The sequence below is a fragment of the Papio anubis genome, chromosome 11 (genome assembly GCF_008728515.1).
Source record: "Papio anubis isolate 15944 chromosome 11, Panubis1.0, whole genome shotgun sequence".
NCBI classification, from domain to species: Eukaryota; Metazoa; Chordata; class Mammalia; order Primates; family Cercopithecidae; genus Papio; species Papio anubis.
This window is the reverse complement of record NC_044986.1, coordinates 113,979,040-114,002,839: the sequence shown is the minus strand read 5'-3', so window position 1 is coordinate 114,002,839 and position 23,800 is coordinate 113,979,040. Positions and strand designations below refer to the sequence as shown.

The 23,800-nt window shown below is 46.0% G+C and overlaps 1 protein-coding gene across 3 annotated transcripts in view; it reads left to right on the top strand.

The window, feature by feature from the left end:
* DHTKD1 (dehydrogenase E1 and transketolase domain containing 1) overlaps positions 1-23,800 on the top strand; it is a 54,426-nt gene that overhangs the window by 4,241 nt on the left and 26,385 nt on the right. For 2 of the 3 annotated variants that reach the window (XM_003903383.4, XM_009213980.4), the window contains exons 2-8: positions 6,390-6,545; positions 9,881-10,092; positions 13,163-13,357; positions 14,614-14,883; positions 17,188-17,359; positions 19,765-19,963; positions 23,357-23,669. In XM_003903383.4, coding sequence (XP_003903432.1) covers positions 6,390-6,545; positions 9,881-10,092; positions 13,163-13,357; positions 14,614-14,883; positions 17,188-17,359; positions 19,765-19,963; positions 23,357-23,669 — 1,517 coding nt within the window. The remainder of the gene's footprint in view (positions 1-6,389; positions 6,546-9,880; positions 10,093-13,162; positions 13,358-14,613; positions 14,884-17,187; positions 17,360-19,764; positions 19,964-23,356; positions 23,670-23,800) is intronic. The other variant, XM_009213979.3, reaches the window with a different exon arrangement.

The window sequence follows — 23,800 nt, the reverse complement described above, 5'->3', positions numbered from 1 at the left end:
GCCTGGCTAGTTTTTTGTATTTTTTTTAGTAGAGACGAGGTTTCACCGTGTTAGCCAGAATGGTTATTTGTTTTTTTGAGACACAGTCTCACTCTGTGGCCCAGGCTGGAATGCAGTGGGGTGATCTTGGCTCACTGCAACCTCTGCCTCCTGGGTTCAAGTGATTCTCCTGCCTCAGTCTCCTGAGTAGCTGAGATTACAGGCATGTGCCACCCTGGCTAATTTTTGTATTTTTAGTAAAGATGGGGTTTCACCACGTTGGCCAGGGTGGCCTCAAATTCCTGACCTCAAGTGACCCACCAACCTCTGCCTCCCAAAGTTCTGGGATTATAGGCATGAGCCACCGCACCCAGCCCATGAAAATATTAGCTCTTGTACTTTTTTTTTTTGGACAGGTTCTCGCCCTGTCACCCAAGCTGGAGTGCAGTGGCATGATCTCGGCTCACTGCAACCTCTACCTCCCAGGTTTAAGAGATTCTCCTGTCTCAGCCTCTTGAGTAGCTGGGACTACAGGTGCTCACCACCATGCCTGGCTAATTTTTGTATTTTTAGTGGAAACAGGGTTTCACATGTTGGCCAGGCTGATCTTGAACTCCTGAGCTCAAGCCATCTGCCCTCAACTAGGCTTTTCTGAAGGCAGCAGTCTCTGGCTAGCTCTTTTCTCATAAGCTGTCTCTGAATTCCAAATTTCAAAATCTGGAAAAGCTCAGTCTGGCCCAGCTTGACTCAACCTGTCCAGCAGCAGGGCAGACTGGAGTAATGCGTGCATGCCCACCGGGCCCCACGACTTGGCATGGGAGGGTGCAAAGTGAGGGAGAAGAAGCTGCTTCAGCTCTTGTACTCTGAATTTGAGGGCTCTGAAAAGCTTTTATCATGAAGTGTGACTCTTGATCTCAGGACTTCATTCAAATAATGACAAATATTTCTTGAGCATCTAGCATGCCTTTATAGAGGAGTGCAGGCGTGTATCTGCTGTTGTTTTCTCTATTCTCTCTGGCTTCATTAGGGACTTAAACATCAAATCTAATTCCTGTGACCTTTTGCAGATATTACGAACAGTAAATTGTTCGGGCAGTATTATGCCTAATGTAAAGGTATTCATTTTTCTCTTACAGAAATTCTTGCATTTCTGCAGTAATAGAAAGTTTTGTTTTTGTTTTGTTTTGTTTTCTTTGAGACACTCTGTGTTGCCCAGGCTGAATGCAGTGGCACAATTACCGCTTACCATAGCCTCAAACTCCTGGGCTCAAGTGATCCTCCCACCTCAGTCTCCTGAGTAGCTGGAATCACAGGCACGTGCCACCACATCCAACTAATTTTTTTTTCTTTTTCTTTTTTTTTTTTTTTTGAGAAGGAGCCTCAGTCTTGCTCTGAGCCCTTGGCTCACTGCAAGCTCCGCCTCCCGGGTTCACGCCATTCTCCTGCTTCAGCCTCCCAAGTAGCTGGGACTACAGGTGCCTGCCACCATGTCCGCTAATTTTTTTGTATTTTTAGTAGAGACGAGGTTTCACCATGTTAGCCAGGATGGTCTTGATCTCCTGACCTTGTGATCCGCCCACCTCGGTCTCCCAAAGTGCTGGAATTGCAGGTGTGAACCACTGCGTCCGGCCAATTTTTGTATTTTTTTGTAAAGACAGGGTCTCGCTCTGATGCCCAGGCAGATCTCAAACTCTTGACCTCAACAGGTCCTCCTGCCTCAGCCTCCCAAAGTGATTACAGGTGTGAGCCACTGTGGCCATCCAGTAGTAGGAAGTATTTTATGAATAATTCTATTTCTGTGCTCTCATTCTTTTAAATTTTATTTTTATTTATTTATTTTTCTATCCTTCCAGGGAAAAAGAATTAAATCTTTTAATTTCATTTTTTGTTATGAAGGTAATACAGTAGAAGTACATTTTATCTAGAGCATTTGAAATTGGAACTTGATCAGTTAATTCCATTTATTTTTATTTTGCTTATTTTTTTTACTTCTTTTGTTTTTTCTTTTAAAACAATTTTAACAGAGTGAGACTCCGTCTCAAAAAAAAAAAATAAAAATAAAGCAATATGAGTGCAAAAATCTCTAGATTTTTCTGATTTCTCCCCCTAATATTTTACTTTTTCCCACAGCAACAGACTTAGGGACAAATAGAACTGATTGTTATAAGCACGAAGTCAACTGATGGGAGCAGAGTGAGACTGTCTCAAAAAAAAAAAAAAAAAAAGCTTTATTGCACATGTTCACTGTGGAAAACTGCGAGAATACAGTAAGCAAAAAATAACAAATCTGCCTGGGTGTGATGACGTGCACCTGTAATTGCAGCTACTTGGGAGGCTAAGGCAGGAGGATCTCTTGAGCCCAGGAGTTTGAGTACAGCCTGGGTAATATAGCCAGACCCTCTTTCCTTCCTTCCTTCCTTCCTTCCTTCCTTCCTTCCTTCCTTCCTTCCTTCCTTCCTTCCTTCCTTCCTTTCTTTCTTTCTTTCTTTTTCTTTCTTTCTTTCTCTTTCTTTCTTTCTTTCTTTCTTTTTCTTTCTTTTCTTTCTTTTCTTTCTTTCTTTTTTTTTTTTTTTGAGACGGAGTCTCGCTCTGTTGCCCAGGCTGGAGTGTAATGGCGCAACCTTGGATCACTGCAACCTCCGCCTCCTGGGTTCAAGCGATTCTCCTGCTTCAGCCTCCTGAGTAGCTGGGATTATAGGCATCTGTGACCAGGCCTGGCTAATTTTCTTGTTTTTAGTGGAGACAGGGTTTCAACATGTGGGCCAGGCTGGTCTCAAACTCCTGACCTCAGGTGATGAGATCACCTTGGCCCACCTTGGCCTCCCAAGGTGCTGAGATTACAGGCATGAGCCACTGCGCCTGGCCATTCATTAAGTCTTGAGGCTTTTTCATCAATCATTCTTCTATAATACTATTTTTTTAATGACCGTCAGCACTTTGAGATGAGTTAGTGCCATTGCTTGTCCCTCAGAGGACGGGTTTATAAAGAGAGAACTAATGATAGGGAGATGTCAGTGAAGAATGAGGAGGGCCTACCTTTGTCTTCATGATTGGAGGGTGTGGGTGAGGGCCACTGAGTAGCTTCATGTTGTACTCGTGCTCTCTGGGGACAGCCAAGTTCTGATTAAGCCCAGGAGTGTGAGGAACGTTCAGAGAGGTTTGTTTTTCATGAAACAGAGCACCAGAGATCTCAGTGGAAGGAGCTGGAGACAGGGAGGGAAGGGGTTGGAGACAGGGTTGGTGGAAGAAGAAACCTGCCAAAAGAAATGGCAGTCTGAGGGAGCATGGGTTGCCAGGGTGGATGGAGGATGTGCCTGACACGAGAGAGGGCTTCCTCTTTCTGCTGGTGCCAAACTGCTCCATGCCTCATATTCTTTGGGGCAAGGAGGGTTATTTTGTGCCAACTTCTGTGTCAGTATTCTAGCGTATCATTAGCAGCCCGGCTAGCCAGTAGTTAGAAATAGAAGCAGTGGGCCGAGCGCAGTGCCTCACGCCTGTAATCTCAGCACTTTGGGAGGCAGAGGTGGGTGGATCACGAGGTCAGGAGTTCGAGACCAGCCTGACCAACATGGTGAAACCCCGTCTCTACTAAAAATATAAAAAATTAGCCAGGCGTGGTGGCATGTGCCTGTAATCCGAGCTACTCAGGAGAACTGAGATGGGAGAATCGCTTGAACCTGAGAAGCAGAGGTTGCAATGAGCCACAATCGTGCCACTGCACTCTAGCCTGGGCGACAGAGCAAGACTCCATCTCAGAAAAACAAAAACAAAACCGAAAAATAACCTACAAAAATTAGCCGGGCATGGCGGCACGTGCCTGCAACCCCACCTACTTGGGAGGGTGAGGCAGGATAATCGCTTGCACCCGGAAGTTGGAGGCTGCATTGAGCTGAGATTGTGCCACTGCACTCCAGCCTGGGTGACAGAGCGAGACTCCGTCTCAAAAAAAAAGGAAAAAGGAATAGAAGCAGTGATCTTTAGGAGTTGACATGCGTTCTTCTCTAAGGGGATGTTTTCTTTTTTCTTTTTTTGAGACAAAGTCTTGCTCTGTCACACAGGCTGGAGTGCAGTGGCACCATCTCGGCTCACTGCAACCTCCACTTCCCAGGTTCCAGCGATTCTCCTGCCTCAGCCTCCACAGGCACGTGCAGCCACATCCAGCTAATTTTTGTATTTGTATTTGTATTTTTATTTATTTTTTATTTATTTATTTATTTATTTTTTTGAGACGGAGTCTTGCTCTGTCGTCCAGGCTGGAGTGCAGTGGCCGGATCTCAGCTCACTGCAAGCTCCGCCTCCCGGGTTTACGCCATTCTCCTGCCTCAGCCTCCCGAGTAGCTGGGACTACAGGCGCCCGCCACCACGCCCGGCTAGTTTTTTTGTATTTTTTTTAGTAGAGACAGAGTTTCACCATGTTAGCCAGGATGGTCTCAATCTCCTGACCTCGTGATCCGCCCGTCTCGGCCTCCCAAAGTGCTGGGATTACAGGCTTGAGCCACCGCGCCCGGCCAATTTTTGTGTTTTTAGTAGAGATGGGATTTCACCATGTTGGCCAGACTGGTCTTGAACTCCTAACCTCAAGTGACCCACTGGCCTCGGCCTCTAAGGGGATGTTTTCAGTATGGCTGCTGGTTTGCAATGGGAATGAGGGTTACCCTGTAGGTTTGCTATTGTTCTTGTACCACTAATCATGAGTTGGGGGGAGATCGCTCAGAGAGAAAGTAGACTGAGAAGGTGGCCTTGGGCAGAGCTGGGGAGTACCAATATTTTATGTATTTTAGTTTTTAGAGATGGGATCTTGCTCTCTCACCCAGGCTAGAGTGCAGTGGTGAGATTCCAGCTCACTGCAGCCTTGAACTCCTGGTCAGCCTCTTGAGTAGTTGGGATTATAGGTGTGCACCACCATGCCTGGCTACCAATATTTAGAGATGGGCAAAGAGAAGTCCCCCAAAAGTGACTGAGGTTGAGTAGCTCTGGAGTTAGAAAGAAAACCAAGTTCCTGCAGTGCTGTAGAGCCCAGGGAAGAATATGTACTTAAAAGGAGAGAGTGGGGGCTAGGTGCAGTGGCTCACACCTATAATCCCAGCACTTTGGGAGGCCAAGGCAGGTGGATCACAAGGTTAGGAGATCCAGACCATCCTGGCCAACATGGTGAAACCCCATCTCTACTAAAATACAAAAAATTAGCTGGGTGTGGTGGCACGCACCTGTAGTCCCAGCTACTCAGGAGGCTGAGGCAGGGAATCACTTGAACCCGGGAGGCGGAGCTTGCAGTGAGCCGAGATTGTGCCACTGCACTCCAGCCTGGTGACAGAGCGAGACTCCTTCTCAAAAAAATAAAAGATGAGAGTGGCCTACAGGGACATGCTTTAGACATAGTCTACCTGGATTTTAGCCACAAACATAAAGCTTTCCTACTTCATATGACAGTAATTGAGAACTTGAATAAGGTTCAAAATAGAACCCTTAGCAATTTGTAGGACTAACCCCCACGCTGAAATCAGTTCATTTCCTAGGATGGTTTGATTCGTTTATTTGACCTATCATGGCTCCACCTACCTGCTGTATTAGTGCAAACACATCCTGTGTGTGTTCAGTACCTCTCTGTTCTTTACTCACTAAATCTACTCCAAGTAAAGAAATGTGCTTTGGCCGGGTGCAGTGGCTCATGCCTGTAATCCCAGCACTTTGGGAGGCTGAGGGGGGTGGATCATGAGGTCAGGAGATCGAGACCATCCTGGCTAACATGGTGAAACCCCATCTCTACTAAAAATACAAAACATTAGCCAGGTGTGGTGGTGGGCGCCTGTAGTCCCAGCTACTCGGGAGGCTGAGGCAGGAGAATGACTTGAACCTGGGAGGCGCAGGTTGCAGTGAGCCAAGATTGCACCACTGCACTCCAGCCTGGGTGACAGCGTGAGACAATGTCTCAAAAAAAAAAAAAAGTTTGAAAATATGCTAGCGATTGTCTCTGGGTTCTGAAAATAACACAAAGTGTAAAAATGTGTTTCTTGGCCTTCTTTGGGAGGCCAAGGTGAGTGAATCACTTGAGCTCAGGGGTTCAAAACCAGCCTGGGTAACATGGTTAAACTCCATCTCGACCAAAAAAAAACAAAAAAAACCTAAAAATTAGCCAAGTGTGGTGGTGCACGTCTGTAGTCCCAGCTACCCGGGAGGCTGAGGCAGGAGGATCACTTGAGCCTAGGTTGCAGTGAGCTATGATGGTTCTACTGCACTCCAGCCTGGGCAATAGAGCAAGACGCTGTCTCTAAAGTAAATAAAATAAATAAATAAATAAATAAATACATAAAAAGGTGTCTAGAGCTGTAAGAGCTTCTTTGAAAAGCTGATTTTTATGATTTGTAGTCATCTCCTAAACTGTTCGTATTTTTAAATTTTCCCCAATTTAGTTGACCATGGCCTTGCCAGGTTGGTGACAGTATATCGCGAGCATGGTCATAAAGCTGCCAAAATCAACCCCCTCTTCACCGGGCAAGCCCTGCTGGAGAATGTGCCTGAAATCCAAGCCCTGGTGCAGACACTGCAGGGACCCTTCCACACGGCAGGTATGGCTTCTGCACAGCAGGTGGGAGCTCGGAGCTGCATACCAGGCCTGGCTCCTGCCTCTGTTCTTGAAGAAGCAGCATCCCCGCTGGAGCTGAGGCTCCCACAGGTGTGAGGAGACCCAAGAGGGCACACTGAGGTACGGTCAGGAAGGAGCATTCTTGGGATTCTAGAAGTTCTGAGGAGGCTTGTTTTCTTAAGGTTCAAAAACATTGAATTGGCTGGGCACAATGGCTGACACCCATAATCCCAGCACTTTGGGAGCCCGAGGTGGGAGGGTCATTTGAGCCCAAGAGTTTGAGACCAACCTGGGCAACACAGTGAGACTGTTGCTACAAAAAAAAAAAAATTAGCTGGGCATGATGATGCACACCTATAGTTCCAGGCATTCCAGAGGCTAACATGGGAGGATCACTTGAGCCTGGGAGGTCAAGGCTGCAGTGAGCCTTGATCATGCCACTGTACTCCAGCCTGGGCAACAGAGTGAGACCCTGTCTGAAAAAACAAACAAACAAAAAACCATGAACTCTAAAGTGCTTAGCATATGTCAATTTATTCTCAAAACCACTCCCAAAAGTAGTCATTGTCCTCTTTATTTTGTAGATGGAAAACAAAGAGAACTTATATAACTCATAGCTGCTCAGTGGCAGAGGTGGGATGAAATCCAGGGCTGCCTCCAATCCAAAGCTTGCCCCCCTCATTGTATTTTCTTTCCCAGCCTGGGAACTTAGAAAAAGTTGGGCCTGCATCATCAGTCATGATTTCAGGGTCCTACCTCATGTTACTTTTTAAAGTTAATCTTGCAAATACCAAATTCTGATTGTGTGTATCAGTGAGTCATGTTTCAGTCATCTAATGCCGTGTAGTAAACTACCCCAAGATGTAACGGCATTTAAACCCTCAACTTTCATTTTAGCGTCTCTTAGGGTTCGGAGGGTTACCTGGGTTTTGCAAAGTGGTAGTTTTCTTTTCTTTTTTTCTGTTTTTTTTTTTTTTTTTTTTTTTTTGAGACGGAGTCTGTCTCTGTCATCCAGGCTGGAGTGCAGTGGCCGGATCTCAGCTCACTGCAAGCTCCGCCTCCCAGGTTCACGCCATTCTCCTGCCTCAGGCTCCCGAGTAGCTGGGACTACAGGCGCCCGCCACCTCGCCCGGCTAGTTTTTTGTATTTTTTAATAGAGACGGGGTTTCACCGTGTTAGCCAGGATGGTCTCGATCTCCTGACCTCGTGATCCACCCGTCTCGGCCTCCCAAAGTGCTGGGATTACAGGCTTGAGCCACCGCGCCCGGCCCCTTTTTTTCTGTTTTTGAGATGGAGTTTTGCTCTTGTTACCCAGGCTGGAGTGCAATGGTGCTATCTCAGCTCACTGTAACCTCCGCCTCCCAGGTTCAAGCGGTTCTCCTGCCTCAGCCTCCCGAGTAGCTGGGATTACAGCCATGTGCCACCACACCTGGCTAATTCTGTATGTTTGGTAGAGACGGAGTTTCTCCATGTTGGTCAGGCTGGTCTCGAACTCCTGACCTCAGGTGATCTGCCCGCCTCGGCCTCCCAAAGTGCTGGGATCACAGGCATGAGCCACCGTTCCCGGTATAAGGTGGTAGTTTTCTCTCTTTTTTCTTTCTTTTTTGAGACGGGCCTCCAAAGGCCCTTTTCTTGAACCCCTGCAGAAAGAACTGATTCCTCAGTTGAACCTCTGCAGAAAGAACTGATTCCTCAGCGCCTCATAAAAGCAAAAGAGTTAATGTGGTAAACATTAAACGACATGATTAATGACTCAGTTGGAATATAGTGGTGATGCATCTAACTTCCTCAAAAGACCAATACTTTAAATCTTTATATACCAAAAAAACAAAAAAACAATAAACTTTTTTGTAAGAAACCATAAGCCAGAGGTGTCCAATCTTTTGGCTTTCCTGGGCCACACTGGAATTAGAATTGTCTTGGGCCACACATCAAATATACTAACACTAATCATAGCTAATGAGCTAAAAAAAAAAATCACAAAGAAAATCTCACAATGTTTTAAGAAAGTTTATTCATTGTGTTGGGCCACATTCAAAGCTGTCCTGGACCACATGCAGCCTGTTGGCTGCGGGTTGGACAAGCTTGCTAAGCAATATAAAGTAAAGGTTGGGGCCGGGTGTGGTGGCTTATGCCTGTAATCTCAGCACTTTGGGAGGTGGAGGCAAGAGGATCACCTGAGGATAGGAGTTTGACACCAGCCTGGCCAACATGGTGAAACCCCATCTATCCTAAGAATACAAAAATTAGTCAGACGTGGTGGTGTGCACGTGTAGTCCCAGCTACTCAGGAGGCTGAGGCAGGAGAATCACTTGAACCTGGGAGGCAGAGGCTGCAGTGAGCCAAGATCGTGCCACTGCACTCCAGCCTGGGCAACGAGCAAAAACTCCATCACACACAAAAAAGAAATTACTGTAGAATCAAAACTTGGCATAAAGCAGCAGCAGGCTCTGTCTTTGTGAAGGAAGTGGGGTTTTTCCCCCCTCCTAGTTTTACTACTTCATGACCTCTGACCATAATTTTAGTTTTTTTCTTTAGAAAAAATCTAGGCCGGGTGCGGTGGCTCAAGCCTGTAATCCCAGCACTTTGGGAGGCCGAGACGGGCGAATCACGAGGTCAGGAGATCGAGACCATCCTGGCTAACACGGTGAAACCCCATCTCTACTAAAAAATACAAAAAACTAGCCGGGCATGGTGGCGGGCGCCTGTAGTCCCAGCTACTTGGGAGGCTGAGGCAGGAGAATGGCTTAACCCGGGAGGCGGAGCTTGCAATGAGCTGAGATCCGGCTACTGCACTCCAGCCTGGGCGACAGAGCGAGACTCCGTCTCAAAAAAAAAAAAAAAGAAAAAAAAAAAGAAAAAATCTAGATAAGCATTAATAATGACCCAAGTTATTTATTTATTTATTTATTTTGGGACGGAGCCTCGCTCTGTTGCCCAGGCTGGAGTGCAGTGGTGTGATCTTGGCTCACTGCAACCTCTGTCTCCCGAGGTTCAAGCGATCCTCCTGCCTCAGCCTCTCAAGTAGCTGGGACTACAGGTGCACGCTACCACACCTGGCTAATTTTTGTAATTTTAGTAGAGACGGGGTTTTACCATATTGGTCAGGCTGAGCTCGAACTCCTCATCTCAGGTGATCCACCCGCCTTGCCTCCCAAAATGTTGGGATGACAGGTGTGAGCCACAGCACCCGGCCAATAATGACCCAAGTTATTAAGAATAAAGAACTCTGTGTTGAAGTAATTATTTTGGTATGTTCCAGAATTAACTTGCCACATGATTATATTTTAAAATGACCCCTTTGATTGTATTTCACAGGATTGTTGAACATGGAGAAGGAAGAGGCCTCACTTGAGGAAGTGTTAGTCTATCTCAATCAAATCTACTGTGGGCAGATTTCTATTGAAACCTCCCAACTTCAGAGCCAGGAGGAGAAAGACTGGTTTGCCAAGCGGTTTGAGGAACTGCAAAAGGAGACGTTTACCACAGAAGAGCGAAAACATCTGTCAAAACTAATGCTGGAATCTCAGGTAAAAAGGAGCATCTAGGCTGGGTGCGGTGGCTCACACCTGTAATCCCAGCACTTTGGGAGGCTGAGGCGGGCGGATCACCTGAGGTCAGGAGTTCAAGACCAGCCTGACCAACATGGAGAAACCCCATCTCTACTAAAAACACAAAAATTAGCCAGGTGTGGTAGTGTATGCCTATAATCCTAGCTACTCGTAAGGCTGAGGCAGGAGAATCACTTGAACCCAGGAGGCAGAGGTTGCAGTGAGCCAAGATCGCGCCATTGTGTTCTTGGACAACAAGAGCGAAACACAGTCTCAAAAAAAAAAAAAGGAGCATCTAATGGCAAGGGCATAGGTCAGCCTCACTGTCTATAAAGATATGTAGCCTGGCTGACATAAAGAAACCCCGTCTCTACTAAAAATACAAAAATTAGTGAGGGGTGATGGTGCATACCTGTAATCCCAGCTAGTCAGGAGGCTGAGGCATGAGAATCCCTGGAGCCTGGGAGGTGGAGGCTGCAGTGAGCTGAGATCGCGCCACTGCACTCCAGCCTGGGTGACAGAGCAAGACTCTGTCTCAAAAAAAAAAAAAAAAAAAGATATATAACTACTGAAGAAAGGGAATTGAGCCATTAACTCTGAATTTAAATACCTCATTACTTCAACACAACGGATCATATAACACACATACCATTTTATTATTTTATTTTTCCTCAAAGATCCTTGTTCTGAGCACATCACTTTATTCTAAGTAGCAAAATGTTGGTTGCCAAAATATCGACCTATTGGCTCTCCTCAGAGTCAAAATACTTCTCGTGTATGTGTCTACTTCTACTCACTCTGTAAAAGATGACAAGATCCTTAAGACCTTACTTCTGACTGGGCACGGTGGCTCGCACCTGTCATCCCAGCCCTTTGGTAGGCTGAGGTGGGCCTATTGCTTGAGGTCAGGAATTTGAGACCAGCCTGGCCAACATGGTGAAACCCCGTGTCTACTAAAAAAAAAAAATACAAAAATTAGCCTGGTGTGGTGGAGCATACCTGTAGTCCCAACTACTTGGGAAGCTGAGGCAGGAGAATCACTTGAACCCAGGAGGTGGAGGTTGCAGTAAGCTGAGATCGCACCACTGCACTCCAGTCTCAGCAACAGAGCAAGACTCTGTCCAAAAAAAAAAACAAAAAAAACAAAAAAACCCACATAGTTCTTACGGTTTTATTTCTTTTTTTTTAAATTTTTTTTTTTTTGAGACAGAGTCTCGCTCTGTCGCCCGAGTAGCTGGGATTACAGGCACATGCCACCACACCAAGTTAATTTTTGTATTTTTAGTAGTGACAGGGTATCATCATGTTGGCCAAGATGGTCTTAATCTCCTGACCTCATGATCCGCCTGCCTTGGCCTCCCGAGGTGCTGGGATTACAGGCATGAGCCACTGCACCTGGCCTTTAAAAAACATTAAAAAAAAAAAATGTATTTCAAATTTCTTTTTCTTTTTTTTTTTTTGAGATGATTCTCCCTGTCGCCCAGGCTGGAGTGCAGTGGTGTGATCTCAGCTCACTGTAACCTCTGCCTCCCACGTTTAAGCCATTCTCCTGCTTCAGCCTCCCAAGTAGCTGGGACTACAGGTGCTGCCACGATGCCCGGCTAATTTTTTGTATTTTTAGTAGAATGGGGTTTCGCTGTGTTAGTCAGGATGGTCTCAATCTCCTGACCCCGTGATCCACCCCCCTCAGCCTTCCAAAGTGCTGGGATTACAGGCGTGAGCCACCATGCCCAGCCTAAAATGTGTTAGCCAGGATGGTCTCGATCTCCTGACCTCGTGATCTGCCCACCTCAGCCTCCCAGAGTGCTGGGATTGAGGGGTGAGCCACCGCGACTGGCCTAAAATTTCTTTTAATATGTAAGAAAAAAGTCTTAGCCAGGCGCTGTGGCTGACGCCTGTAATCCCAGCACTTTGGTTTGGGAGGCTGAGGTGGGCTTAGCATGAGGTCAGGAGATCAAGACCGTCCTGGCTAACATGATGAAACCCTGTCTCTACTAAAAATACAAAAAAATTAGCCGGGCGTGGTGGTGGGTGCCTGTAGTCCCAGCTACTCGGGAGGCTGAGGCAGGAGAATAGCATAAACCTGGGAGGCGGAGGTTGCAGTGAACCAAGATCGCGCCACTGCATTCCACACTGGGTGACAGAGTGAGACTCTGTCTCAAAAAAAAAAAAAAAGTCCCGATACCAGGACATACTGTCACCATTCAGGGCTATGTATAGTTGCAGTTCTTGAGACAGTCTTGCTCTGTCACCCAGGCTGGAGTGCAGTGGCACAATCTTGGCTCACTGCAACCTCCGCCTCCTAGGCTCAAGCAATTCTCCTGCCAGCCTCCTGCGTAGCTGGGATTACAGGGGCATGCCACCACACCTGGCTAATTTTTATATTTTCAGTAGAGATGGGGTTTCGCCATGTTGGCCAAGTCTTGAACTCCTGGCCTCAAGTGATCCAACCACCTTGGCCTCCCGAAGTGCTGGGATTACAGACATGAACCACCATGCCTGTCCTGGTCTTAATTCTTAAGAACTGAAGGTACTTAAGTTCAGAACTTAACTTAAGATGATCAAAAGATGACATGTGGAAGAGAGGCTCAATACAAATGAATGGAAGTGAACCTCCGTCAGGGCTGTGACCAGGACTCTGGAATGTCAAGATGACAAGAAGCTCCTTCCTAATAGTTTGGGTAGTTGGATAGTTTGCAGCCTTGATTCATACCATAGAACCCCCTGTGAAAACGGGTACTGGGAAGAGGCAGCAGAAATCTAAGGCCTGGCTTCCAGTCCAGAAGAACATACATTCTAAGGGGGTTTCCTTGGGGTGAGTTATTCTGCCACGAAGGTTATTCTCCTCGGCCCCTCCTGCTGTCCAGGATCCTTGGAAAGCCGTCCCGCTGTGTCCCTGTTACGTGTCTCCAGGATATGCAGTAAAGTGCCATTGTTGTGGCCACTTGGGGAGTGTGGGGCTATCTCACAACACACACAGACTTATCTGCCTTCCACTGGAGAAGCTGGCTGTCTCCTGGCAGCTCATGTCTGACATGATGTTCTGCAGGAGTTTGACCACTTTCTGGCCACCAAGTTCTCAACAGTGAAGCGATATGGAGGCGAAGGGGCTGAAAGCATGATGGGCTTTTTCCACGAGCTGCTGAAAATGTCGGCCTACAGCGGAATCACTGATGTCATCATTGGGATGCCCCATAGAGGGAGGCTGAATTTATTGACAGGCCTTCTCCTGTTCCCTCCAGAGGTAAGGTTACTCGCTGTGTTTCTCAGTAGCACTGTAAGATTGATGGTAACAGAATAAAACTGCTGGTTTCATTCTGCTGATAAATTATGGTGATGGTGATGGCCAGGCACTGTGGCTCACACCTGTAATCCCAGCCTGTTGGGAGGCTGAGGCAGGAGGATGGCTTGAATCTAGGACTTGAGACCACCCTGTGGAACAAAGTAAGACTCTGTGTCTACCAAAAATAAAGTAAGTTAGCCAAGCATGGTGGCACACACCTGTGTTGCCAGCTACTCAGGAGACTGAGGCCAGAGGATTACTTGAGCCCAGGAGTTTGAGGCTGCAGTAAGCTATGATCTCACCACCGCACTCCAGGCTGGGCAACAAAGCAAGATGCTGCCTGAATATCAATACATTTTAAAAAGTAAAACTCATGGTGATCATTCCTTTTAAGAAGTCAACTAAGCCTGGGCAAGGTGGCTCACACCTGCAATCCCAGCACTTTGGGAGGCTAAGGCAAGAGGAGTGCTTGAGCCCAGGAGTTCAACACCAGCTTGGGTAACCTCGCAAAACTCTGTCCCTACAAAAATAAAAATTAGGTGGCATGGTCTCTACAAACATAAGAATTAGGTGGTGCACCTATGGTTCCAGGTACTTGGGAGGCTGTGGTGGGAGGATCTCTTGCATCCAGGAGATGGAGGCTTCAGTGAACTGAGATTGCGTCACTGCCCTCCAGCCTGGAAGACAGAGCCAGATCCTGTCTCAAGAAAAAAAAGAGCAAAGGCAACTAAGCATGTGAGCAGTTGGTCCAGGAGATAGTTTAGACAGTTTAGTTAACTGACAGAGCTGGTATTTGGATTGGTTTTCCGTGTATTCTTATTTATTTATTTATTGAGACCTAATCTCACTCTGTCACCCAGGCTGGAGTACAGTGGTATGATCTTGGCTCACTGCAACCTCTGCCTCCTAGGTTCAAGTGATTCTCATGCCTCAGCCTCTCGACTAGCTGGGATTACGGGTGCCTGCCACCACGCCCGACTAATTTTTTGTATTTTTAATAGAGACGGGGTTTCACCATGTTGGCCAGGCTGGTCCCGAACTCCTGACCTTGAGTGATCTTCCCGCCTCAGCCTCCCAAAGTCCTGGAATTACAGGCGTGAGCCACCACTCCTGGCTTTAAATTTTCTTTTTTCTTGTGTGATTTCAACTCAGCACTTCTTCCCTAGTCTCCATTGTGATGAACGCCTTTGTTTTTGTTTTATATGTATCCACAATAGCTGATGTTCCGTAAAATGCAAGGCTTAAGTGAATTTCCAGAGAATTTTTCAGCCACTGGAGATGTCCTGTCTCACCTGACCTCCTCTGTGGACCTGGACTTCGGGGCACACCATCCCCTCCACGTGACAATGCTGCCCAATCCCTCGCACCTGGAGGCCGTCAACCCCGTGGCCGTGGGCAAAACTCGTGGCAGGCAGCAGTCTCGCGGAGACGGCGATTATTCGCCAGACAACTCAGCCCAGCCGGGGGACAGGGTCATTTGCTTACAGGTACTTGGAGCTTCTGGAAGTGAGGCCAGAGGTGGGGAAAACTGGGAAGAATGTGTGGGTTGGGAGGGCTGAAAATAGATGGCTGACATTCGTGATGAAACTGAGATGACCTTTTGGAAAAAGATTCTGGGATTGTTTTAAAAACTAACAGGAGATTCATGAAGGTTTAGTCTTCAGGCAACTGGCTTTAGCCTGGGGCTTCCACTGCTGTTTCCTTGCTTGGCTTATGAATTAACTTAGGGGCATGGGCTGGCAAACCTGCTCCTTCTGGGAGCACAGGTGTCATTATTTCTCTGAAAGGATGGCCCTCTTGGAAACTTCGTGGTATCCATACTTGTCATGTAACAAGACAAATGTGAATTTTTTTTTTTTTTTTTTTTTGTTGAGATGGAGTCTCGCTCTGTCACTCAGGCTGGAGTGCAATGGCGAAATCTCAGCTCACTGCAACTTCTGCCTCCTGGGGTCAAGTGATTCTCCTGCCTCAGCCTCCCAAGTAGCTGGGACTATGGGCGCCTGCCATCATGCCCAGCTAATTTTTGTATTTTTAGTAGTGACAGGGTTTCACCATGTTGGCCAGCCTGGTTTCGAACTCCTGACCTCAAATGATCCTCCTGCTTCAGCCTCCCAAAGTGCTGGGATTACAGGCATGAGCCACTACACCTGGCCTATTTTTTTTTTGCTTGTTTATTCTAAAATGAAGGCCTTTGGCATTAAGGCAAATAATACAAATTATCAGTGGGGTTCGTTCTTCTTCTACCCTCTCTCCAAGTTTTTGGTAACACAACAAGTATCTTTTAGAGGTTTGAGCTGTGGTCGTGTTTCTCCTATGAGTATTCATTTAAATACAAACCTTTAACTACAGGAGATAATAAATGCTGGATTTCAGAATCACTCTTCAAATTCCACAGAAATAGATAAATATATAAAACAAGCAAATATTCTGTCTGTGAATAGCCATGTTATCCTATGCATTTTAATTTTTCACAGGCCAGAAACTTGTAGTGAATAAATTGGGAGTAGGCAGAATTGGATTTAATTATGATATGGCTGGCCTGCCTGCCTGCCTTCCTTCCTTCCTTCCTTCCTTTTTTCCTTCTTTCCTTCCTTTTTTCCTTCCTTCTTTCCTTTTTTCCTTCCTTCTTTCCTTTTTTCCTTCCTTCCTTCCTTTTTTCCTTCCTTCCTTCCTTTTTTTCTTCCTTGCTTCCTTTCTTCCTTCCTTTCTCCCTCCCTTCCTCCCTCCCTCGCTTCCTTCCTTCCTTCCTTTTTTCCTTCCTTCCTTGCTTCCTTCCTTTTTTCCTTCCTTCCTTTCTTCCTTGTTTTCTCCCTTCTTTCCTTCCTTCTTCCCTCCCTTTTCCCTCACTCCTTCTCTTCCTCCCTCCCTCCTTCCCTTCCTTCCTTCCTCTTTCTCTCTCTTTCTCTCTTTCTCTCTTTTGAGATAGGGTCTCGATCTTTCGTCCAGACAGGAGTTCAGTGGCGCAATCATAGCTCACTGCAGCCTCAAATGCCTGGGCTCAAGCAGTCTTCCTGTCTCAGCCTCCCGAGTAGCTGGGCCTACAGGTGCTTGCCATCATACCTGGCTGATTTATTTTGTTTTGTGGAGACATGATCTTGCCAGGTTGGCAAAGCTGGTTTCAAATTCCTAGCTTCAAGCAACCCTCCTGCCTCGGCCTCCCAAAGTGTAGATATTACAGGTGTGAACCACTGCACCTGGCCTGATACGGTGCTTCTAAATAGAAATCTTGAAATCATTGGCCAGACATTCTGTTTACCTTTCACATAATTTATAATACTCTAAACTATTTTAATCTTTCATTTTTACCCAGTATATTGAGCTGATCTTAAGATCGACTTCTGAAATAAAAGGTGAAAATACCATTTTCTTTAAAATAATGATAAACGAGGCTGGTCACTGTGGCTTATGCCTGTAATCCCAGCACTTTGGGAGGCCGAGGAGGGTAGATCACCTGAGGTCAGAAGTTCGAGACCAGCCTGCCCAACGTGGTGAAACCCCGTCTCTACTAAAAATACAAAAAATTAGCCAGGTGTGGTGGTGCGTGCCTATAATCCCGACTACTCGGAAAGCTGAGGCAGGAGAATCGCTTGAACTCGGGAGACGGAGGTTGCAGTGAGTTTAGATTGTGCCATTGCACTCCAACCTGGGTGAAGGAGCAAGACTCTGTCTCAAAAAATAAAAAAATAAAAAATTTTTAAAAAAATAAATAAATAATTCCAACCTGAAAACCTAAATTTCTTAATCCCTTATGTTTCTTTTCTCTCCACCCCTCTCCTTGCCTCATGATTTAGGTCCATGGTGATGCTTCTTTCTGTGGTCAAGGGATTGTTCCTGAAACGTTCACACTGTCCAATCTCCCGCATTTCAGAATTGGTGGGAGTGTCCATTTGATTGTTAATAACCAGCTGGGTTATACCACTCCAGCTGAAAGAGGAAGGTCTTCTTTATACTGCAGTGATATTGGTACGTAACACAGGGAGGAACTGATGTTGCTGAGGCCAATGTGAAATTCCCAGGGAAACCTCTAGTGCACACAGAACAATGAGCCTCACTGGTTGTCCTTCATTTATTTCATTTAATTAATGAATTAATTTTTTGAGACAGAGTCTTGCTCTGTCACCCAGGCTGTAGTGCAGCAGCACGATCTCAGCTCACTGCAACGTCTGCCTCCCGGGTTCAAGTGATTCTCCTGACTCAGCCTCCTGATGAGCTGGGACCACATGTTTGCACTGACCTGTTTGGCCAACTTTTTTTTTTTTTTTTTTTTTTGAGACAGAGTCTCGCTCTGTTGCCCAGGCTGGAGTACAGTGACCTGATCTCAGCTCACTGCAACCTCCACCTTCCGGGTTCAAGTGATTCTCATGCCTCAGCCTCTCAAGTAGTTGGGACTACAGGCGTGTACCACCACACCTGTCTAATTTTTGTATTTTTAGTAGAGACAGGGTTTCACCATGTTGGCAGGCTGGTCTCGAACTCCTGACCTCTGATGATCTGCCTGCTTAAGCCTCCCAAAGTGCTGCGATTATAGGTGTGAGCCACCACGTCCAGCATATCAGTGTGATTCTTCAATCCAAGGAAGTAAGGATGGAGCCACAGTGTGCCATCTCAAATTTCTTATAACTGGATGGGTGATCTGGTACAAGTCAGAGATCAACACAATGAGTACAACACCAGAGTTGTTATCTCTAGGATATTCAAACTTGGAGTGCCCAGGGGCTTAGTGAAAAGGGATGTGTTCAACCACTAAACTTGGTGAAATAGTATAGTTAGAAACAAGATGTGAAGGTCGGGCGTGGTGGCTCACGCCTGAAATCCCAGCACTTTGGGAGGCCGAGGCAGGTGGATCACCTGAGCTTGGGAGTTCGAGACCAGCCTGACAAACATGGAGAAACCCCTTCTCTAATAAAAATACAAAATTAACTGGGCATGGTGGCGCATGCCTGTAATCCCAGCTACTCGGGAGGCTAAGACAGGAGAATCACTTGAACCTGGAAAGTGGAGGTTGCAGCGAGCCGAGATCAGGCCATTGCACCACTCCAGCCTGGGCAGTAAGAGTAAAACTCTGTCTCAAAGTAAAAAAAAAAAAAGAAAAGAAATAAGATGTGAAGAATCAAAGTCAGCTTCTTTTTTACCCATGGAAATTGGTAGGGTTTTTTAGTTTGTTTGTTTTGTTTGTTTTTTGTTTTTTTGAGAGTCTTGCTCTGTTACTCAGGCTGGAGTGCAGTGGTACAGTCATGGCTCACTGCAGCTTTGACATCCCAGGCTCAACAGAATCTCTCTCCTCAGCCTCCTTAGTAGCTGGGATTTACAGACACATGCCACCATGCACAGCTAATTTTTTTTTAGAGATGGAGTTTCATTCTTGTTGCCCATGCTGGAGTGCAATGGCGCCATCTTGGCTCACCACAGCCTCCACCTCCTGGGTTCAAGCAATTCTCCTGCCTCAGTGTCCAGAGTAGCTGGGATTACAGGCATCCACTACCACGCCATTACTTTTTGTATTTTTAGTAGAAACAGGATCTCATCATGTTGGTCAGGCTGGTCTCAAACTCCTGACCTCAGGTGATCCACCCGCCTTGGCCTCCCAAAGTGCTGGGATTACAGGCGTGAGCCACTGCACCCAGCCACAGCTAATTTTTAAAATAATTTTTTGTAGAGATTGAGTCTCACTGTGTTGCCCAGGCTGATCTTGAACCTCTGGTCTTATGTGATCCTCTTCAGCCTTCCAAACTGCTGAGATTACAGGCGTGAACCACTGCGCCAGGCTGAAATTGGTCGTCTTAAGAGAAAGACAGGGCTGTTATTACCCATTCCCAGTTTCACAGATTACAAGACTGTTTGATGATGGCAACTATTCTCCTTTTATACAAACAGCCTGGACTGGATGCCTCTTGGGCTTGTCTATGTGAATCCTTTATGATTAGTCTGATGAAGATGCTGAAGATCCATTCTTGAACTTCTTTGGAGAAAATTTATCTTTTTCTAGGGTATATCCTTTAACGACCCTTTTATCTCAGGGAGAAAGAGAGTAATAATAATAACAGTAACAAAATAAATATTAACTACTATGTACCAGGCACTGTTAGGCATTGCAATTGTGTGTGCATTCACTCATTGAACCTTTGCAGTATCACTAAGAGATAGGAGCCCCTATTCCCGGTTTATAGATAAGGAGGCTGAGATTTGTAGCTTTACCAAGGTCACACAATAAGTCCCAATAAGAACTTGCCAGCTGGTCTCCAAAGCTGGGGTTCTTAACCAAACCAGTATCTACCTGTGAGGACTGGGCTGTCTTTTGATGCAGGAAGTAGGGCTTAGAGAGGGCCAGTGTTAACTGTCCTGTTTCAGCTTGGTCTTCTGTCCTTCAGGAAAGCTTGTGGGCTGTGCCATCGTCCACGTCAATGGAGACAGCCCAGAGGAAGTGGTCCGTGCCACACGACTGGCTTTTGAATACCAACGCCAGTTCCGCAAGGATGTGATTATTGATCTGTTGTGCTACAGGCAGTGGGGCCACAATGAGCTGGATGAGCCATTCTTCACCAACCCCATCATGTACAAAATCATCAGGTACAATTATAAACCCTTGTGTGATATGCTCCCTAACAATTAAAATGCATATATATTTTTTTGAGATGGAGTCTTGCTTTGTTGCCCAGTCTGGAATGCAGTGGCATGATCTTGGCTCACTGCAATCTCCACCTCCCGGGTTCAAGTGATCCTTCTGCCTCAAGTGATCCTCTTACCTCAACCTCCCGAGTAGCTGGGATTATAGGCGTGTGCCACCATGCCTGGCTAATTTTCGTAATTTTTAGTAGAGACGGAGTTTTGCCATGTTGGCCAGGCTGATCTCAAACTCCTGACCTCAGGTGATCTGCCTGCCTCGCCCTCCCAAAGTGCTGGGATTACAGGCACGAGCCACCATGCTCAGGCAGGACATGAAACTTTCAATGCTAAAGCTGACACAGTTCTGGGCTGGAGTGCAGGTGGCACAATCTCGGCTCACTGCAACCTCTGCCTCCCGGGTTCAAGCAATTGCAATTCATGTGCCTCAGCTTCCTGAGTAGCTGGGATTACAGGTGTGCATCACCACGCCTGGCTAATCTTTGTATTTTTAGTAGAGACGGGTTTTGCCATGTTGGCTAGGCTGGTCTCGAACTCCTGGTCTCAAGTGATCTGCCCGCCTTGGCCTCCCAAAGTGCTGGGATTACACTGTGCCTGGCCTCACATACTCTTCACACTTCACATGGTTCCTCATTAAATAGACAAAGGGCAATTTAGAAACTCAGCAGATGGGAAGATTGAAGCAGGGGGAATTAAGCAAACCTCACCCAAATCTACTTACTGCAGTGTTGGCAGGACCAGAAATAGAACCTCAGCGATCCATTTCTACAAACCATAGCTGCAGACCTGCCTGGCACCTTGGTAAGAGGTAACTCAGAGGATTTTAGTGAATGTTCAGAACCATGCTGTCCAATATGGAAACCACTAGCCATCAGTGGCTATTGAATACTTGAAAAGTGGCTAGTCCTGATTAATGTGCTATAAAGATAATACATACACCATATTTCAAATACTTAGCATGTAAAATATAAACCCAAAATAATAATTTTTAAATTTATTAGATATGGAAATGACAATATAATGAGTATATTGACTTAAATAAAATATATTATTGAAATGGTTGGGCATGGTGGCTCATAACTGTAATCCCAGCACTTTGGGAGGCTGAGGTGGGTGGATCACTTGAGGTCAGGAGTTTGAGACCAGCCTAGCCAACATGGTGAAACCCCGTCTCTACTAAAAATACAAAAATTGGCCAGCGCTGTGGCGTGTGCCTGTAGTCCCAGCTACTCAGGAGGCTGAGGCAAGAGAATCGCTCTACCTGGAGTGGCAGACTTTGCAGTGAGCTGAGATTGTGCCACTGCATTCCAGCCTGGGTGACAGAGCAAGACTCAATCTCAAAGGAAAAACAAAAAGAAAAGAAATTAATTCCACCTGTTTCTTTTTACCTTATCTAATGTGACTGCCAGAAAAATTTAAATTACTCATGGCTTGCATTTCATTTCTGTCCAGTGGTGCTGATTCAGATGGTTAATGTGACAGAGGGGGAATTCGTTACTTTGGAACTTCGTTTTCTAGATACTAGGAAATAAAATAGATGCCCGTCCTCCAGCTTACTTCCTTATATATATAAATTAAAGCAGAGGAATAAACATTTTATGGGCTTTTCTGATCCTTGGTACCAGAAAGAGGACTGCTCTCAGAAGAACTAATTGTGTTCTGTTTAGCTCTGAATTTAGCAGCTGAATGACTCAATGAACCTCAGGGCCCTATTTTATTTTATTTATTTTTTTGAGACAGGGTCTTGCTCTGTCGCCCAGGCTGTAGTGCAGTGGTGTGATTACGGCTCACTGTAGCCTGGACTTCCTGGGCTCAAGCGATCCTCCCACCTCCGCCTCTTGAGTACCTGGGACTATAGGCGCTTGCCACTACTCCTGACTAGACAGGGTCTCACAGTGCTACCCAGGCTGGTCTTGCCATCTGCCTGTCTCGGCCTCCCAAAGTTCTGGGATTGCAGGCATGAGTCTCCTTACCTGGCCCCAGGGCCTTAACTTTAAAATCTATCATGCTTTCTTCTCTCTTTTATCAGGATTAAATATGATAATATATGTGAATAGACTTTATAAGGTATTACATGAATGTAGAGTGACATTTATTGTGACACCCAGGTGCTGATGATTGTAGTTAAAGGATGATTGACGCAACCTGAAAGATTGCAACTTTCAGAGACTGGGGCAACTTTGGGTTCCATACCTTTTTAAATAAAGGGGGGTGCTGATTGGATAGACAGTGTGGGTCAGTCTTGGAAATAATTGTCAGAATTTATCAAATCATAGAAAAACTCTATTTATTATTTCTACTTGGATGCAGACAAAAACTTATAAAGATAAATTTGTTTTCTCTTACTTGCCTGGAAAAGAGGTTGTTACTGTGAGTGCCTTCATTTATTAAATTAATTAATTATATTTAGCATTGCTTATTTATTTTATGTTTTATAAACTTATTGAGATGAACATGACATAATATAAAATTGGCATCTTAATGTGAACAACTCAGTGGCATTTATTTACCTTCACAAAGTGGTACAACCACCACTTCTGTGTAGTTCCAAAACATTTTTCCTGAATGCCTTTTTATTTTATTTTTATTTATTTATTTATTTATTTATTTATTTATTTATTTATTTTTTGAGACGGAGTCTCGCTCTGTTGCCCAGGCTGGAGTGCCATGGCGCAATCTTGGCTCTCTGCAAGCTCTGCCTCCCAGGTTCACACCATTCTCCTGCCTCAGCCTCCCTACTAGCTGGGACTACAGGCGCCCGCCACCACGCCCGGCTAATTTTTTTTTTTTTTTTTTTTTTTGTATTTTTAGTAGAGACGGGGTTTCACTGTGTTAGCCAGGATGGTCTCAATCTCCTGACTTTGTGATCCACCCACGTTGGCCTCCCAAAGTGCTGGGATTACAGGCGTGAGCCACTGCGCCCGGCCTTTATTTATTTATTTTTTGAGACGGAGTTTCACTTTTGTTGCCTAGGCAGGAGTGCAATGGTGCGATCTCGGCTCACTGCAACCTCCACCTCTTAGGTTCAAGCAATTCTACTGCCTCAGCCTCCTGAGTAGCTGGGATTACAGGCGCCTGTCACCACGCCAAGCTATTTTTTTGTATTTTTAGTAGAGACAGGGTTTCACTAGGTTGGCCAGGCTGGTCCCGAACTCCTGACCTCAGATGATGTACCCACCTTGGTCTCCCAAAGTGCTGAGATTGCAGGCGTGAGCCACTGCACCTGTCGAATGCCTTTTTAGAGTGCTGACAGTCCACCGCACTTGACAGTGACTCTCTCTGTCTCTGTTAGATTGTTACAGGTCAGATTGATTTTTGTTTCTCCTCTTTCTTGGACAGAGCTCGAAAGAGTATCCCAGACACATATGCAGAGCACCTCATTGCCAGTGGACTCATGACGCAGGAGGAGGTGTCTGAAATAAAATCCTCCTACTATGCTAAGTTGAATGATCACTTAAATAACATGGCCCACTACAGCCCCCCTGCCCTGAACCTGCAGGCCCACTGGCAGGGCCTGGCTCAGCCAGAAGCACGAATCACCACCTGGAGCACAGGTGTGCCCCTCGACCTCCTGCAGTTTGTTGGCGTGAAGTCTGTAGAGGTGCCAAGAGAGCTGCAGATGCACAGTCACCTGCTGAAGACACATGTTCAGGTGGGCAGCTTCCAAATGGCTGGTTATTGCTTCTCCTTCCTGCTCAGCCAAGGGACTGACATTGGTCTGGTCTTTTTGGTTGGCTGATTCATTTGACAGAAATTTATTGCGTGTCATTAGGTTGTAGAAAC